Below are 18632 nucleotides of genomic sequence, written 5' to 3' on the forward strand. Positions count from 1 at the left end.
CACATTCATTTGACTCTGGGTGAAAGGGGGTTGGGGAATCACGGGGATGATATATGCAGACAGATAAGGTCTTCTACTTCTCCATAAGCATATATTGTCAGCCAGGCACATTCATTTGACTGGGGTGAAAGGGGGTTGGGGAATCATAGTGGTGACATATGCAGACAGAGAAGGTCTTCTACTTCTCCATAAGCATATATTGTCAGCCAGGCACATTCATTTGACTCTGGGGTGAAAGGGGGTTGGGGAATCATAGTGGTGACATATGCAGACAGAGAAGGTCTTCTACTTCTCCATAAGCATATATTGTCAGCCAGGCACATTCATTTGACTCTGGGGTGAAAGGGGGTTGGGGAATCACAGTGGTGATATATGCAGACAGATAAGGTCTTCTACTTCTCCATAAGCATATATTGTCAGCCAGGCACATTCATTTGACTCTGGGTTGAAAGGGGGTTGGGGAATCAAAGAGGTGATATATGCAGACAGAGAAGGTCTTCTACTTCTCCATAAGCATATATTGTCAGCCAGGCACATTCATTTGACTCTGGGGTGAAAGGGGGTTGGGGAATCGTAGTGGTGCCATTTGAATACCAAGAAGGTCTTCTACTTCTTAATAGGCATACAGACAGACACATCTATTAGACTCTGGGATATAAGGGGGTTGGGGAGTCATAGTGGTGTCATATGCAGACAAAGATGGTATTCTACTTCATCCCAAGAGTATGGAAAGGCGGACACATTCATTAGACCTTGGGATGAAAGGGGGTTGGGGAGTCATAGTGGTGCCATATGCAGACAGAGATGGTCTATTACTTCTTCATAAGCATAAAGAGGGATGGACATATTAATTACTCTGGGATGTAAGGGGGTTGGGGAATCATAGTGGTGCAGACAGTGAAGGTCTTCTGCTTATTCATAAGCATATAGAGGGACATACACAATAATTAGACTCTGGGATGTAAGGGGGTTGGGGAATCATAGCAGTGCCATATGAGGGCAGAGAAGGTCATAGTCTTCTTTAAAGAATATATACAGACACATTCACTAGACTCTGGGGTGTAAGGGGGTTGGGGAATCATAGTGGTGACATATGCAGGCAAAGAAGGTCTTCTTTTTCTTGATAGTGTACAGATAGGCAGACATTCATTAGACTGCTCTTTTGTTGATGGTCCATCCCTAAGACCTTCTATATGACATGATGAGTTTATTAGCGGTTTCAGAGGATCTCTTAGAGGCCAATTGCCTTTGGTATATTCAGTTTTCTATTAAATAATAATGTTTTGTGTACATGTATTTGAACTGTCAACGTCACTGTCTTAATAAAATTATCGCCAATACATTTCGATATCTCTTTCTCATGTGATTGTGCGGTTTTAACCATAATACTTCTAATAAAGGTTGCATGTAATCATCACTTCTTGATGTCTACAGCTGTTCACTGCTGACCTACCATCTCGTTCATCTGCGATGAGTTTTTGCGATTAAAAAACTGAAGTTTGTGATGTCCTTTCATCTTTAAATCACTCGGCGAATCATACCCGGCGTTTCCGTTAGTGATTTTCCCAAGTACAACACTAAATTTGGTGATAAACTGCGTTTAGTTAGCAGGTTAACATAAAATAATGATAAAATTGTTCATATATATGTATTATCTTTATGATTTATCTATCATATGAAATCTGTGAGTTGAAATGTCAATCAAATTTGATAATATTTAAACTGATTGAGTGTTATATTTTTAAGAAATTAAATGATGCTAATGAATGACCATTTGCTCTCATCATTCAGCGATTGACGTATTTATTGGATGGACTCTGTATCAATCCCAATATGATCTGCAATCATGTCCACTATTAACCTACGCTCTCTATCCGGCGCTGCACTTAAACATTGCACTTTGTCCATGTTTCTTGATGTCCATGGTCATCAATATATCACGCTCTTCCTCCAAACTGTCTCAGCCATCTTTGAAGGTCATGTTTTACTTAAAAACTGGTAATTGTAAAGTATTTTCATCCTTAATAGGTTATCTAATTACTTCCGAAGTCTCCGTACCCGTATATTCTCAGTACAACACAAAATTTGATGGCATACCACTTCAATTGTTCAATGCTGCATTTTGGGCTTTAATTGGACATTGGACAACTGTCCGCTAAAAACACGGTCTATCCTACGAAAGAACTATCGCGGACAGTTGGCGTTTGAAGCATTTTGAAGTGTATACATCAGTATATGTATATTGGTTCTCATTACATAATCTAAAGATTCTTCTATTCCTTCAAAATGTCCTCGGTTTGCAATGTCTTTCGTCTGACAATTGCGTTGTTTTTCCTGCAGGGTTGTTGCAGTACACAACCACTCAGCAAGACTAAACAGGAGGTCCAGGTAAAGCCTAGTGCCAAAGTGGGAAATACCGCTCTCAACGGTAGTGAGGTGAACCGTGAGATCATTGAGATATTAGATGACATGTATGAGACATCAAATAAGATGTTTAGCGGCTGCAAGAACAAGGATATCAACAAAGCCACGGTATTGCATTCAATTCACTCTATGCTCTGCACTAGTCTGGTTTTTATCGGTACTATACCAAATGGCATACTTTGCTTGTTCGGTTAGTTCTTGCAAAAATTTAAGAAAATGCGTTATTTTGGGTATATTTTGGTATTTCCGAACATTTATGTCCTTTAAGGTCAAGCGACACTATTACCAATGGTCCATTAACTTAATTTAATACTGATAGTACCAGATTTGGTTGAAATTTGTGTGATTTTTTGTTATTTAGGTGAAAAATCAGTCAAATAAGTGAATAATCCTTAAAATTTCATCAAAATCTCAGTTTTTCGCTAAAATTTGTCTGTGTTAGTTGGTTTTAGCATGGCTAATCATTCAAATCAGTCATTTTTCTTTGAAATTTGATCAAAATCTCAGGTTTTGACTGAAATTAGTGTGATTTTTGTCAGTCACAGCCGGGAAAATCATTCAAAGAATTCATTTTTCATTAAAATTTCATCAAAATCTCAGTTTTTGACTGAAATTTGTGTGATTTTTGTCAGTGAAAGCATTATCAATCATTCAAATAGGTTATTATTCATAAAAATTTCATCAAAATATCAGTTTTTCACTAAAATTTGAGTGTTATAGTTGGTTTTAAAATGGCTAATCATTTAAATAAGTCTTAAATTGTTAAAATTTCATCAAAATCTCAGTTTTTGACTGAAATTAATGTGATGTTTGTCAGTCACAGCATGGCAAATCATTCAAATGCCATTTTTCATTAAAATTTCATCAAAATCTCAGTTTTTCACAAACATATGTGTGATTTCTGTCAGTTAAAGCATTATCAATCATTCAAATAGGTCATTTTTCATTAAAATTTCATCAAAATCTCAGTTTTTCATTAAAATTTGTGTTTTTTAGTTGGTTTTAGTATGGCTAGTCATTTGAATAAGTCTTAAATCATTAAAATTTCATCAAAAGCTCAGTTTTTGTCAGTCACAGCATGGCAAATATTTCAACAGCCATTTTTCATTAAAATTTGATCAAAATCTCAGTTTTTGGCCAAATATTTGTGTGATTTTTGTGAGTCACAGCTGGTAAATCATTCCAATAAGTCCATATTCTTAAAAAAAAAGATTAAAATCACATTTTTTCCTGAAATTTGTGTGATTTTTTCAGTTATTAGCATGGTTAAGGATTTGAATAAGATATTAATCATTAAAATCTCATCAAAATCTCAGTTTTTCACCAAAATTTATGAGATATATGTGAGTCACAACATGGAAAATCAATCAAATAAGTCATTATATATCGAAAACTGTTCAAAATCTGAGTTTTTCACTACATTTTGTGTGATTTTATCAGTTAATGGAGTGGTTAAATATTTGAACAAGACATTAATCATGAAATTTTCATCAAAATCTCAGTTTTTGATTAAAATTTGTGTCATTTTGTCAGTTATTAGAATGATTAAGGATTTGAATAAGTCTTAAATCACTGAAATTTCATCAAAATTTCAGTTTTTGACTGAAATTTGTGTGTTTTAGTTGGTTACAGCATGACTAATCATTTGAATAAGTCTTAAATCACTGAAATTTCATGAAAATCTCAGGTTTTGACTATAATTAATGTGATTTTGTTAGTTATCGGCATGGAAAATATATCAAATAAGTTATTATTCATTAAAATTTGATCAAAATTTCAGTTTATAACTAAAATTTGTGTGATATTTTCAGTTATCATCATTACCAATCATTTAAATAGGTTATTATTCATCGAAAACTGTACAAAACCACATTTTTAGGCCATCGTTAATAAATAAGATGCATGTTTATACTGATTTTTGGCATAATTGTTTGTTTTCTTACAGGCTAGCCAAAGCACGCTTGTATCTCAACCTGAGAGTAACGTACCCAAGACGAGAGCCTCCAGCAGAAAACTCGAGGCTGGAAAAACTGAAGAGAGACCTGTTGCGGTGAAACAGAGAACGTCAGAGAGGACTTCTAAGTATTTGTCAGCCAATAAAGTTTCCAGTCTGAGAGAGTCAGCCAGGGCTAAAAGCAGGAAGGTAGGGGTCATCTTATCAGCCATTATTCAGGCTATTTAGCCATCTATCATGTAAATTAAGCAAAGCTTACATGTACAAAGACACGGTATTTCTAAATGAAGCACAATCTATGACCTTAGTTTTGGAAATGTTTTCTCTGCCATCATTCATGTTATTTTTCCTTCGCCCAAGTTTCCAATCCATCCCTCAGTTTCATCTTGCCCAGGTTTCCGATCCATATATATATATACTATATATATATATACACATATATATACTATATATATATATACACATATATATACAAATACACACACACACACACACACACACACACACACACATATATATATATATATATATATATATATATATATATATATATATATATATATATATATATATATAAATATCTTTCCCATCTCTAGTGCATTCGTCCTTCATGTATGTTCGTATCCTGTTTCCTTGTATATATTTCTATATAAATGAGTATTTATTTGCCGTTTGGCAGGATTTTGTGTTTACATATATATGTATATAAATAAATATATATATTTATATATTTTTTATATATATATCTACCTCTACCATCACCCACTAAACCAGCCTTCAGGTTGATTACTGTGTTTATGGTTTATATATATATATATATATATATATATATATATATATATATATATATATATATATATATATATATATATATATATATATATTTATGTATACATGTATATATAGTAAAGCATTTTTTCATCACTCTTCACCTTATAATGGTCCTTTTTTATAATATTATGGAATAGATATATTTTCAATTTTTAATCTTCAGTCTTCCACCGAGACAAGAGCAAAGTATCCCAGGCCAGGGACAACTCCGTCGACTTCTTCAGAAAATGCCACCAAGGTGTCAAGTAGCAGTTCGGAGATAAATCAAAATAAATCTAGTTCCTCATCTGCGGAGAAACCGTCATCCTGTTCCAGTTCCTCATCTACAGACAAAGGAACTACACAGAACGCTAACGTGTCCAGCATTCCTTCTGCTCCTAAGGTATACAGACCGCATTAATGATTGGGCTATTTAAGTAATCTATTTAACCTAAACTTTATCTTATTATAAACCCAAAATTTATACTTAATCATTGTGTATTAATGAAAATCTAATGTAAATATTTCTATGTCAATTTAAATGTGTCTTAACTGACGTTTCCCTTGTTCTGTCTTCTTTTTCATCATTTTTCTTCCATCTTCTAACAAAAGCAAGTTATGAAGAGACCTCCAAAGGCACCGTCGAACAGCAAACCAGAATCTGTCCCGTCCACAGCCAGTGGTGTTCAATCATCCATCAAAGCAGAAGCGTCATCTAATCTATCAAGAAAGGACGAACCACAAAGCAGTGCGGCACAGAAGAAGGTTTTAAGAAGTCAAAAGGGCAATGGATTGCCGAACAAGTCTGTCCATAAGGTTAGTCTTCGTTTATATAACATTATAAACATAAGTTTCCAGTTTGAAATATTTCAAAATTCAAATGCTTTGAAGAGTTAAACGTTATAAAGAAATTGCTTGTTGTCACCGTTCAATTTTTTTGGGAAGTTTTGGAAATCGTTCGTGTGATAAGAGGACAATTACTGTTTAAACAGATTTTATGTGGAAAAGTACTGTATTATCTCATCGATATTGTCTACCTTTGTCCACCCAGAACTTTTTAGTTTTCATGAATTTATTTAGTATTATATATATATATATATATATATATATATATATATATATACACAAATATATATATATATATATATACACACACACAAAAATATATATATATATACACATATATATATACACATATATATATACATATATATACACACACACACACACACACACACACACGAGGGTCATCCGGAAAGTAGTACCCGTTCGTGCCGCATGAAGTGCTGACGACGCGAGTAGCCGCTGGACGAGGTCAGATAGCTTCAGTGGCTTGTCTGCCTTCTCTGAGCCAAGTTGCGTGACGCTAGCATTGCCTGTGTTGTTTCTGTGATTGGTTACAATGTTTAAAAAAATTGAGAACGCCGCCAGTTGTGAAGTGAGGGCAGTGATTAAATTCCTCAATGCAAGAAACGTTCGCCCATGTGATATTCATCGCCAATTAAAGGAGGTGTATGGAGACAATGTAATGGACGAGTCGTCTGTTCGGCGGTGGTGTCGCAACTTCAACATGGGGAGGGGGAACACACACGACGATGAGCGTTCGGGGAGACCGTCTGTCATTACAGACCAACTGGTGAGCTCAGTTGACGAATTCGTGAGGAACGATCGGCGCGTCACAATTGATGACATCTGTGAGCATTTTCCCAATGTTTCTCGAACAATTGTTCATGAAATTGTTAAACACCATCTGCATTATGCAAAAATTTGTGCAAGATGGGTCCCTCGCGTATCTCAATGAGCTGGCGGCGAAGGACTATGCAGCAGGAATACAGAAACTTGTCACACGTTATGACAAATGCCTTAATTTGCTTGGAGATTATGTTGAGAAGTAGTTTAAAGTATCCTCTTTCAAATAAAATTTTTTATGTTTGTTAATATTTACTTTTGTGTCTTTATTTCACGAACGGGTACTACTTTCCGGATGACCCTCGTGTGTGTATATATATATATAAAATATCTTCGAAATGGAACGCTCTTCGGCGACACACAAATATATAAAAAACACAGATGTAGATTTTTAGAATATAGAGACACAAAGAAAGGACATTCACAATTTGTTATTTGACGTTTCGACAGCACGGCTGTCGTCTTCAGAATGGCGTTCTCGGGGAAGAGCGGAGAGGATGTGCGGGGGAGAGGTGGGGGAAGGAGAGGTAAAGGGACCAATAGGAAATGAACAAGGGGGTGGGGGGGATATGTAGGCAGCCAATTGATGCATTCAGTGGGCTTGGTTCAGCCCGGGCGGTTTGAATGATTGGGCCACCCAGATATGCGCCATCTCGCGGGTTCTCACCTCTATTATACTCGCAGAGGGCCTGGGTTCAAATCCCAGTGGCGGTGTTGAATATTTTTCAGAGGTATCTCGATCCCTACTTGAGGTCCTTTGTGGAGGGCTCTTTGATTGAGTACGTCGTCCGTCAGATGGGACGTTAAACTGCGGACCCCTTGGTGCCTTTCGTAAAGAGTAGTAGCCGGGTTTCTCTCCACCATTCAACCTTTCCTGTCCACCCCTAATGGCATAAATGACCTCAGCTGTCGGTCGCCTCCACTAAATACTAATACTACTTGGCCTCAGGTGTTAATTCGAATGCCCAGGTTTCATCACCCATGGCAATTGAGTTCAAAAATCCATCCTTCTCACCTGCTCAGCGGCAATAAAATTCACGTGAAGAATTAACTTGGTTATGGTGGCAAATTGGTACGACATGGGCGTACAAAAACTGTCCTAGCTTGTACAAATATGTATTGACTGAAATGGCGATTATGTAGATAAATAGATGATTGTTCTGTCTTTAAAATGATGTTCAGGGTCGCACCCAAAAGTGATAGGACTGATTTTTTATGAGAATTTTATTGACGATATACTTACATCAACTTAATAATCTTCAAAGTATGCTCCTTGAGCTGGTACACACTTAGGAAAACGTTGCTCCCATTCCCCGTATGCCCGCTGGAAATTTTCTTTGGGGATGCCGTTGATGACCCTCCTCGAAGCCTCTTGAACGGCCTTTATCGAGTCAAAACGTCGTCCCTTGAGCTGTCTTTTCATCAGGGGGAAGAAGAAGAAGTCCGGTGGTGCCAGATCGGGAGAATAGGGTGGGTGCGGCAGCGTGGCAACGCCGTATTTGGCCAGGAGCTGTCTGACGACGAGTGCGCCATGGCAGAATTTTCGGCACCATCTTGGCGCAAACTTTGGCCAAATCCTGTGAAATAATGCGTTGTACGTTGGATGCAGATAGACCCAACTGGTCTGCAATTTCTTCACTGGTTAAGCCTCAGTCTGTGTTCAGCAGTGTCCTCACTCTGTCCACTTTCGTATCGGTTCTTGCCGTCAACGGCCGTCCGGAGCGATGGTCGTCTTCAACGAGCTCCTTACCCTCTTTAAACAACTTGTGCCACTCAAATACTGTGGAATGGCATAAGTCAGTGTCCCCATAAGCCTGCTTGATCATATCGAGGGTCTCAGTTGCCGTCTTCCCGAGTTTCGCACAAAACTTCACGGAATAACGTCGCTCTGAATTGAGACACATTTTGTTTTTCGACGCGGACAAAAAACTTGCTTCACTAAAAACGGTGTCCTCACTCAACGACAGCCGGCAGGCGACTGAGGTTGGTGTCGGTCTGTTGCTAAGAGCCCCCTCCACCTTACCCTGCCAGGCAGACCCCCCTCCACCGCTCCGTTCGCGCCGGAGAAAATCAAGTCCTACAAATTTTGGGTGAGACCCTGAATGTATATATTATAGTAAACAAATGGTTTCTTTTTATTTCTAACAAATTGAAGACCGTACCTTTGGGATTAGCCTCATAAAGTAAGCTATCCGCATTCTGCTAAAATCAATTTTTGAACGATAAACTGAAATAATAAATATGTATCCTTGTTTTCCGTTGGACTGTTCATTCAATTTTGGGTTTCCACCCTTTCATTTGATTGTGCAGGGGAGGGGTAAGAAGCGGAAGGAGGTGACAGTGGATTTGGAAGGCGATGCATCCGGAACTGTAAACTTTATCGAGGTACCGGTGACTGAAGATGGCATAAGTATTGTCTCAGAGATCAACAATGAAGTTTCGGCGGATCCCCTCGCACCAATCAAGTCTGAAGTGTTGGATAAGGATTATGATGTTCATTTGCAAGTGAATCAAAGACAGGATTGGGTCCCAGGTGCTATCTACGATTCAGTGTACTCAAACCTAGGTCCGGTTAAACAAGAGTCTTTTGAACTGCCGATATCCGGAGAGGGGAATGCCACAGTCAGTGGAGATGTGGACAGCTTTGGTGAGTCTTAAAATGATGCCATTTTTAATATTGTCGTGAAAACTCAAATGTATATTAAATTATTATAATATTCTACTGGATAAGATAGGCTTTTGGATGGACATAATGGCCAAATAAATACCTTGTCTCTCTCCCAACTAAACACTATCTAAAACCTACTCCACATCAAGTCCCTCTTCATCTGTGAGTCCTTCCTTCATCACATCCAACATCCCTATCCTATCCCTGCCTTTCTCTCATTTGCCATTAACATTCTGCCCTCTATTACAGTCTCCTTCAACATCCCATTATTGCCAATCAATATGCCCTTCATCCATTCTTACATCTGCCTCCTCCTCCTTAGTAATATCTCCCAACAAACCCATCTCTTTCTCCTCGCCTCTCATAACTATACCTATACTATACTTCCTCATTTGTTTTCCATCTTTCGGTCCATTCTCCATCCTTCCGCACACACCCACATTAATATATATATCAATTGATGAGCCTCCAGTCTACGTCTATCCTCTTGCTTCAATGACCACATTTCCATAGCCATACATAGCTATGCTCCATATCAAAGTTTTCTGACGTCTCTTTTCTTAACATCCTTACTCAACGTCCCTCTCATCTTAACTCCCTCCTCCTCGTGAAAGCCTCTTTGCCTAATTGCGCAATTCTTCTCCTTACATCCCTACTACTTTGACCGTGTTGGTCCAAATAATACTTCCGAGATACGTTTAAACTGTTCTACCTGCTCTATAGTTTTTGCCCTCCTATTCTAATGTTTAGCTTAGCCTTTTTCTTTCTAGAAAATTGCATAACTGTTGTTTTATTAATATTGACTCTCATCCCATATATCTGTCGCACTGAATTTCCAATTCACTCAGCAATGCTTGCAGCCCCTTGGCTGACTGACAAACTAAAGCTTGGTCATCAGCAAACCTAACTGATTTTACGAATTCCCCGCCCACTTTCATTCCTACCTCTATTGCTTCCCATAATGCCTCTTTAATCACTTCCTCTGTATACAGGTTGAACAGTAACGGTGTTAATGGACACCCCATGCCTTACACCTCTTCCTAATGCACTGCCCATCCTGACTCCCTGTTCCCCACTCGCACCTGAGCAGTCTGAGACATGTACAGGTTGCGGATTAGCCTCCTTTCCCTCCAATCTATTCCTATTTTCTGCAATATACTCATTAGTTTTTCCTAATTAACTATCAAATGCTTTTTCGAAATCTACGAAACAGGCAAATACCTCCTGGTTGTGTTCTATATTCCTCTCAATTAATAATATCATTACTGCAATGGCATCACGCGTACCTCTTTCCTTTCTAAACCCAAACTGATCATCCCCTAAGTAATCATTTACACAATAGTCATGCTGTTTAAACTCGGAATTGTTGACATATATATCACGCAACACCAGAACACGTCTCCATACTTCATCCCCTTCTAAAAAATACTACACTGGATGAATAATGTAATGATCTCAAACCTAAGCATGCGTGTTAAGGATGGGGGAATGTGACTTCCACATGCCACCAGACCAGGAGTGATTCTGAAGGTTATTTATTTTTGTATTACCACAACGCGTCTCCAATACTTCATCCACTTTTGAAAATACTACACTAATTGAACAATCTAACAACCTCAAATCTAAGCATACGTGTTGAGGCAGAATGTTACTTCCACATGCCACTATGAGTGCTGAAGGTCATTTTGTTTATATAACGAGAACACGTCTCCATACTTCTGCTTCTCAAAATACACTGGGTGAATGCAAGGACCTAAAACCTAAGCAAGTGTGTTGAGTTAGGGGAATGTTACTTCCACATGCCACAACTAGTGCTTCTGAAAGTCATTTTGTTTTTATTACTGTAACACGTCTCCATACTTCTGCTTCTCAAAATACACTGGGTAAATGCAAGGACCTAAAACCTAAGCAAATGTGTTGAGTCGGGGGAATGTTACTTCCACATGCCACAACTAGTGCTTCTGAAGGTCATTTTGTTTTTATTACTGTAACACATCTCCATACGTCTGCTTCTCAAAGTACTACACGGGATGTTCAATTTAATGACCTAAAACCTGTACATGGATGTTGAGGGGAATGTTACTTCCACTTGCCACAAGGACTGCATTTGAAGTTCATTTATTTGTATTACCAGAACACGTCGCTATACTTCATACGCTTCTCAAAATACTATACTGGATGAATAATGTAACGACCTCAAACCTACTAATGTGTGTTGAGTTGGGGGAATGTTACTTCCACATTCCACCAGACCAGGAGTGCTCCTGAAGGTCATTTTGTTTGTATTACCAGGACACATCTCCAATCCTTCATCCGCTTCTACAAAATACTACACTGGGTGAACAAAATAACAACCTCAAATGTAAGCATACGTAGTGAAGGAGAATGTTACTTCCACTATGACTGCTGAAGGTCATTTTGTTTGCATTACCAGAACACGTCTTCATACTTCTGCTTCTCATAATACACTGGGTAAAGGACCTATAACTGAAGCATGTGTGTTGTGAGGGAATGTTACTTCCATATGCCACTACTAGTGGTTCTGAAGGTCATTTTGTTTGTATTACTGCAACACATCTCCATACGTCTGCTTCTTAAAGTATTACACTGGATGAACAATGTAACGACCTAAAACCTGTACATGGGTGTTGAAGGGGTATGTTACTTCTACTTGCCACAAGGAGTGCTTTTGAAGGTCATTTTATTTGTATAACCAGAATACGTCTCCATACTTCTGCTTCTCGAAATACTACCCTGGATGAATGTAATGACCTCCGACCCACATATGTATGTTCAATTGGGGGAATGTTACTTCCACATGCCACCACTAGTGCTTCTGAAGGTCATTTTGTTTGTATTACTATAACATGTCTCTATACTTCCGCTTCTCAAAATACACTGGGTGAATGTAAGGACCTTAAACCTGTGCGTGGGTGTTGAGGGAGGATGTTACTTCCACAAGCCAATATGAATTCTTCTGAAGGTCATTTTATTTGTGGTCTACAAGCATGTGTTTGCATTATTTTTCAACTTACGATTATTGTTTAACACAGTTGTGATAATTGATGGCAAGTGCTTAAAATATGAAGATATTAGGAGATGATGATCAAAGACATACGAGGGAGGTTCAATAAGTACCCGTGTTAGAAATGGAGAAACAATTTTTCATATTTTTCAACATAGTCCCCTTTTTAGAAAGATATACACTTCTCCCAATGTTCCATCCGTTTTTTTGACCCCTCTAAAAGTAGGATTTGTCAAAATCTCTCCAAAATACGACTCTGTCTCTTGTCTAAATTTTATTCTCCCGCGTGCCATTTCTTCATGTTTATGGAATAAGAGAAAGTCGCAGGCAGCCAGATCGGGTGAATACGGGGGGTGCGGCAGCAATTCATGCCATAGTTCATGCAGTTTGGCGGCGACAACTCCGGGATCAGCTTGTTGTCCACGGTGAGCAATCGCGGCACCCAACGGGCCGACAATTTTCTCATTTTGCCAACTTATCATGAAATAAAATATTAATTGCCGTTCCGGTCGACACACCTCCCACGGCCTCTGCTACTTTGCACACTTTCGTTTGTCGATCAGCGAGAATCATGGCGTGGACTTTTCGAATGATTTCCTCGGTATAACCACGTCTGCCGGGCATCCTAGTCGCTCCTCATCAAAAACAGATGTTTGCCCACGTTTAAATTCATTGAACCAATATCTAACTGTGGTCATAGATGGCAAAGTGAAGTGTCCCCATAAACAGACAGCATCCAACTTTGCTTTCATCTCCACGCATTTCTTCCCATCCAAAAGCAAAACAAAAGGATAATCACCAAACGATACTGCTCTCTTTTTCCATCTTCAAGCGAAACTCACGAAAAACACGTCTTACACTCAAATGGCTGCCAAATCCAAACTAAACTTGAAATCAGTCTGAAATTTGTTGTTTCACCATCGTTTGATAGATGGCAGCACACGGTGATAACATAAACTTCCCTCAGGAATGCCCCTTTGTCGTCAAACGCGGGTACTTATTGAACCACACTCGTATTTGAACAAGGCAAAGGTTACATTAGTCTCGGATACTTGGTAGTGTAGGATGGAGTTGAAAATATGAATTTTTCCTTTTAATTCCAGGATGTTCCAGTACGGAATCCAGTCAGAGTGCCGTGACAGTTAAGAATAAACTAAAGACCAAAAGAAAACAATCATCTGACAATATACTCAATATATCAATAGACAATATATATTTTTATTATCACAGTACTAATGAACAAATAATGAATAAGTCTCAACTAGGGATAATCCTACATGTGTATACATTAAAAATTATAAAGATAATCATTGATTTGACTGATATTTTAAAAAAAAGATACTTGTATATATATATTCTTTGAATCATTTGGCAAAATTATTCAAATTTGCACCTTGCGGTTAGTTTTGCAAGGTTTTTATAAGTGTTGTTCAGTAATTTAATGGGAGAAAACATTGGAAAAGATATTTGCCATGTTTTTTTCTGTATAATTCTTCCATTTTTCTCCAAACTTAATAACGTTTTAGATTCATGTAAAATTTTTCCATAAAATTGCTGAAATTAATATAGTTTATTGATAAAATAATAGGATTTCAGAATGTCCTCTCAGTAATAGTCCTTAATAGTAGCCCTGTGTCAGTGGTAGATTTGAATACTTTGCCGTGTAGATATTTCTTTGAATTTAAATGGATGTTTTTGTTAGTTTACACAAGGTTTACCCAAATAATATTGGAAACAATTTTTTATTGACGTTTGTGTTGATTTAGCTATCAAAATGCTAGATTTGTATCATCATGGATGGTTTGTAAATGATCACAGATCATTTTACCATTGATAAGGTGGCAGTACACATCATTATTATGCAGAAAAATAGATTAATTTTGCTAGTTATTGCTCTTTGTCTGCATCTATAGAGTCATTGATGGTGTGTTAGACCTTGGAGAATCACACTGAGTCACTCCTTCAGGGTTTACAAGGATTTCTTCTATGCCAATGACCCATCAATCACACAGATGTATACAAAATTATAAAATGGATATATGAAAACCATGAATGATTACTCAGTCAATAACTATTGTGTGTTCAAAAACAGGGACCATTGCAATTCAAGAGTACTCACTCGTTAAAGGTTTACAAGGATTTCTCCTATGCTATTGACCCATCTATCATATAAAAACAAATGAAATAGATGGACACAAGTTCTCAATCATTTACTCAATCACTTTGGTGTGTTCAGAAACCGACCTATGCAAATCACACGTAATCATACCTATAGGGTTTACAAGGATTTCTCCAATGCCATTTACCCATCAAACTCACAGAAATGAAGAAACAGAAATGACTTTAACATGCAATTATGCAATCAGTCAATCACACAGGTGTATTAGACCTTTGCAAATCATATATATTCACTAGTTCAGGGTTTGCAAGGATTTCTGCTATGCCTATTACCCGTCAATCACACAAATGAATAGAAAATTATGAAACTGATGAATCGAAACAGGAAAGGACTTATGTAAATACTCAATCATTCCAGTGTTAGACCTAGGCAAATCACAATTACTCACTTGTTCAGGGTTTACAAGGATTTTTCCCATGGCATTTACCCATCAAACTCAGAGAAATAACAAAATAGAAAAGACATTAACATGCAATTATGCAATCAACCAATCACTCGGGTGTGTTAAACCTTTGCAAATCACACATTTTTACTTGTTCAGGGTTTACAAGGATTTCTCCTGTGCTAGTTACCTATCAATCACCCAGATGAATACAAAATTATGAAACAGATGTAATACAACAGGAAGGACTTGCATATACACTCAATCATTCCAGTGTTAGACCTAGGCAAATCACAATTACTCACTTGTTCAAGGTTTACAAGGATTTCTCCTATGCCTATTACCCATCAATCACCCAGATGAATACAAAATTATGAAACAGATGTAACACAACAAGATGGACTTGCATATATACTCAATCATTCCGGTGTTAGACTTTGGCAATTGACAATTACTCACTTGTTCAGGGTTTACAAGGATTTCTCCTATGCCTATTACCCGTCAATCACACAGATGAATACAAAATTATGAAACGGATGTAACAAAACAGGAAAGACTTATACAAACGCATAATCGCACTCACTCACCAGGTGTGGGAAATTCAATCCATTACTCTAAGATTGCACCCTGTAATGTCTTTGTTCATTTTCTTACAGACGAGCCGTCAATGCCCCAATTGCACCCAGAGTTGAACCCTGGAGAAGTCGGTGCATTTGTCCCAATGCAAGTTGAGCGTGATGAAGCCATGGAGGTCGAAATGGAGTTTGAAGAACAAAAATACTCTGAAACCTTATTAAGGGCAGATAAGGGCAAGGATTATGCCGCAGTTGAGGAAACCACGGCATGTGCCAAGAGGAGAAGAGCGGAAAGAATTAAAGGAACTGCGGTATGTCTCTTTTTTTAGTTTAGATCTCCCAAATTGAATATTAATCAAAGTTTTCACTGGATAATTTATTAGTGAAATAGTTTTTTGGTGTTTATTTAGGTTTATTATAGATTTACGGTTGTTACTGTATGTTTAAAGGGCAGGAGTTTTATTTCAAACCATGATTAAATACGTTTCATATGTTAGTGAGTGTAATTGCTTGAAATGACATTTGCAAATGTGAATTGTTTAATGAAATACGTGCAGTGAAGAGTTTTTTTTGTGAACTAATTATTTTTAGTGGTGTTTTTTTAGTGTTAAATTCTATTTAATTAAAGTTTAATCAATGTTGTTAAGTAGATTAAAATTCTAAAAGGACAGTGGAGGGTTTTTGCATTTTTAAGCAGATTTTAAGTACTTTCTCAGCATGAAAATAACTTAGATAATGCTTGGACATTAATGGTAATGTTATGATTAGATTTATCAGTGTTTTTATACAGATATTATCTAAGTTTTATGCATATAGAGAAGAAAAAACAGGTAATAAACAGCTAAAATTAAAAAGTACCACTCGTTTAAGTGGATTCAGGTACATTATCATAAATAATACTTATTTTTACTCTCATTTTACTGACGAGAGTAAAAACAGACTGACCTCTTACAGAATAAAGCTTTAATACTTCAGGTGACCATAGTTTCGATGCTATCCCAACATCATCAGATGACATAGGTCTGTTCAAAAAGTATGTTGGCCTTCATGTTATTTTCATAAATTTCACTTCAAAAAATCAATCATTTTTTCTGTGATCTTGTTCAGCTTCTCCTTTGATGCAGTCTTAACTCTCTCGTCAATCGTAGAGTGTAGCATCGTCCTTTCATGGACCTCTTAAGTTTTGGAAACGAGAAAAAGTCACTTAGGGGCCAGATCTGGAGTATACGGTGGGTTCCGGTATCATTAATTTGTTTTTGACCAAAAATTTGCTTACAACTGAATTATGTGTGAATAAGAGAGTTGTCATGGTGTGCAAAATTCAATTTATGTTCTTCCACTCAAATCTGGGTGTTTTTGGTGAATTGCTTTTGTGCAAATTGCCAGATCTGGAGAATACGGTGGATTCCGGTATCATTATTTTGTTGTTTTTGACCAAAAATTTGCTTACAACTGAATGATGTGTGAATGAGAGAGTTGTCATGATGTGCAAAATTCAATTTATGTTCTTCCACTCAAATCTGGGTGTTTTTGGTGAATTGCTTTTGTGCAAATTGCCAGATCTGGAGAATACGGTGGATTCCGGTATCATTATTTTGTTGTTTTTGACCAAAAATTTGCTTACAACTGAATGATGTGTGAATGAGAGAGTTGTCATGATGTGCAAAATTCAATTTATGTTCTTCCACTCAAATCTGGGTGTATCTGGTAGATTGCTTTGTGCAAATTGCGCATAACTTAAAGGTAATATTCCTTATTTACAATTCTACCCTGTGGCAAGAACTCATAAAGCACCAATTCCCAGTAATCGAAGAAAAATAAGCAAAAGTTTCACATCCGACCAAACTTAGCCCGTGTTTTTCAATCTTGGCTTGTGCTGCAGCTTCCATTAAGATGATTGAGCTGTAATTTCCACGTCATAACCACAAACCTATGATTTGTCACCAGTTATGACTCTGGGGCAAATTTGAGTTGTCACGGACTGATTCTAACTGGGGATCAGGATTGCTGCTATGGCTAACGTACTGGCTTCCTCCCGAGAGGGCCCGGGTTCAAATCCCGGCGGTGTTGAATATATTGCAGAGATATATCGATCCCTACTTGAGGTGTTTTGCTGTGGAGGGCACTTTGAGTGAGTACGCCGTCTGTCGGATGGGACGTTAAACTGATGACCCCTTGGCGTCTTTTGTAAACAGAGTAGGCTAATGCCAATGCTGGGTTTCTCTGTCCACCCTTCAATCCTTCCTGTCCTTCCCCGATGGCACAAATGACCTTAGCTGTCGGTTGCATCCCATAAATACTACTAGTAGAGTCCAACACCTCATAAACAATGTTAATGTTCTGTGGTTTTCGATCAAAATTAAGCAATTTTCATACAAATTTAACGGCAAACCGTCTCATGCCCAAGTCATTCATTGAAAATCAAATGGCTTGAGCCAATTGATATGTTTCGGTCCTCAGCAACTATGAAAGGCACTTCAGTTCCTTAATGCTGCCATTCATTTTCAAGCGGTTTCAGGCAGACTGTCTGAAATCCTAAACTATTTCAACTGCTATTGTCCTCATATAGAAAGGAAGAAGATCTTCACCTGAAGATGCCACGGAGTGGTGAAACCATGGTCATCTGAATAAAGTGTAAATGTGGAATTGCTGTGTTTTTTTTCTTTCTATACGATGGTAAAATTTCACAGAGTAACGGCTAAAACAGTCTCTTATGCTATTGTCCTGTTTAAATCAGTTTAAGTGATCATCAGCTTGTGAAGACTTCTTTAATAGAGTCAGCTTGCATTTTCACATTGCTTAAACATGACTTTTATGTTTCTGACATCCATATTCATTGCGCATATTGTATCTTTTGAAGGTACTGAGTGAGGAAAACACTGCGAAGACCACAGGGATAGGCAGAGAGTCAAATTTCATACCATAT

The 18632-nt window shown here is 37.6% G+C and overlaps 1 protein-coding gene across 1 annotated transcript in view; it reads left to right on the forward strand.

Moving 5' to 3' along the window:
* The window catches only part of LOC139693195 (uncharacterized), a 23005-nt gene extending 7067 nt beyond the window's left edge, over positions 1-15938 (forward strand). The window contains exons 3-10 of the mRNA XM_071591297.1: positions 2341-2532; positions 4370-4567; positions 5373-5591; positions 5801-6004; positions 9188-9524; positions 13674-13799; positions 15788-15893; positions 15935-15938. Of these exons, the coding sequence (XP_071447398.1) occupies positions 2341-2532; positions 4370-4567; positions 5373-5591; positions 5801-6004; positions 9188-9524; positions 13674-13799; positions 15788-15893; positions 15935-15938 (1386 nt within the window). The remainder of the gene's footprint in view (positions 1-2340; positions 2533-4369; positions 4568-5372; positions 5592-5800; positions 6005-9187; positions 9525-13673; positions 13800-15787; positions 15894-15934) is intronic.
* The last annotated feature ends 2694 nt before the right edge of the window (positions 15939-18632 follow it).

The sequence above is a fragment of the Hetaerina americana genome, unplaced genomic scaffold (genome assembly GCF_022747635.1).
Source record: "Hetaerina americana unplaced genomic scaffold, ioHetAmer1.1.p SCAF_45, whole genome shotgun sequence".
Taxonomy (NCBI): domain Eukaryota; kingdom Metazoa; phylum Arthropoda; class Insecta; order Odonata; family Calopterygidae; genus Hetaerina; species Hetaerina americana.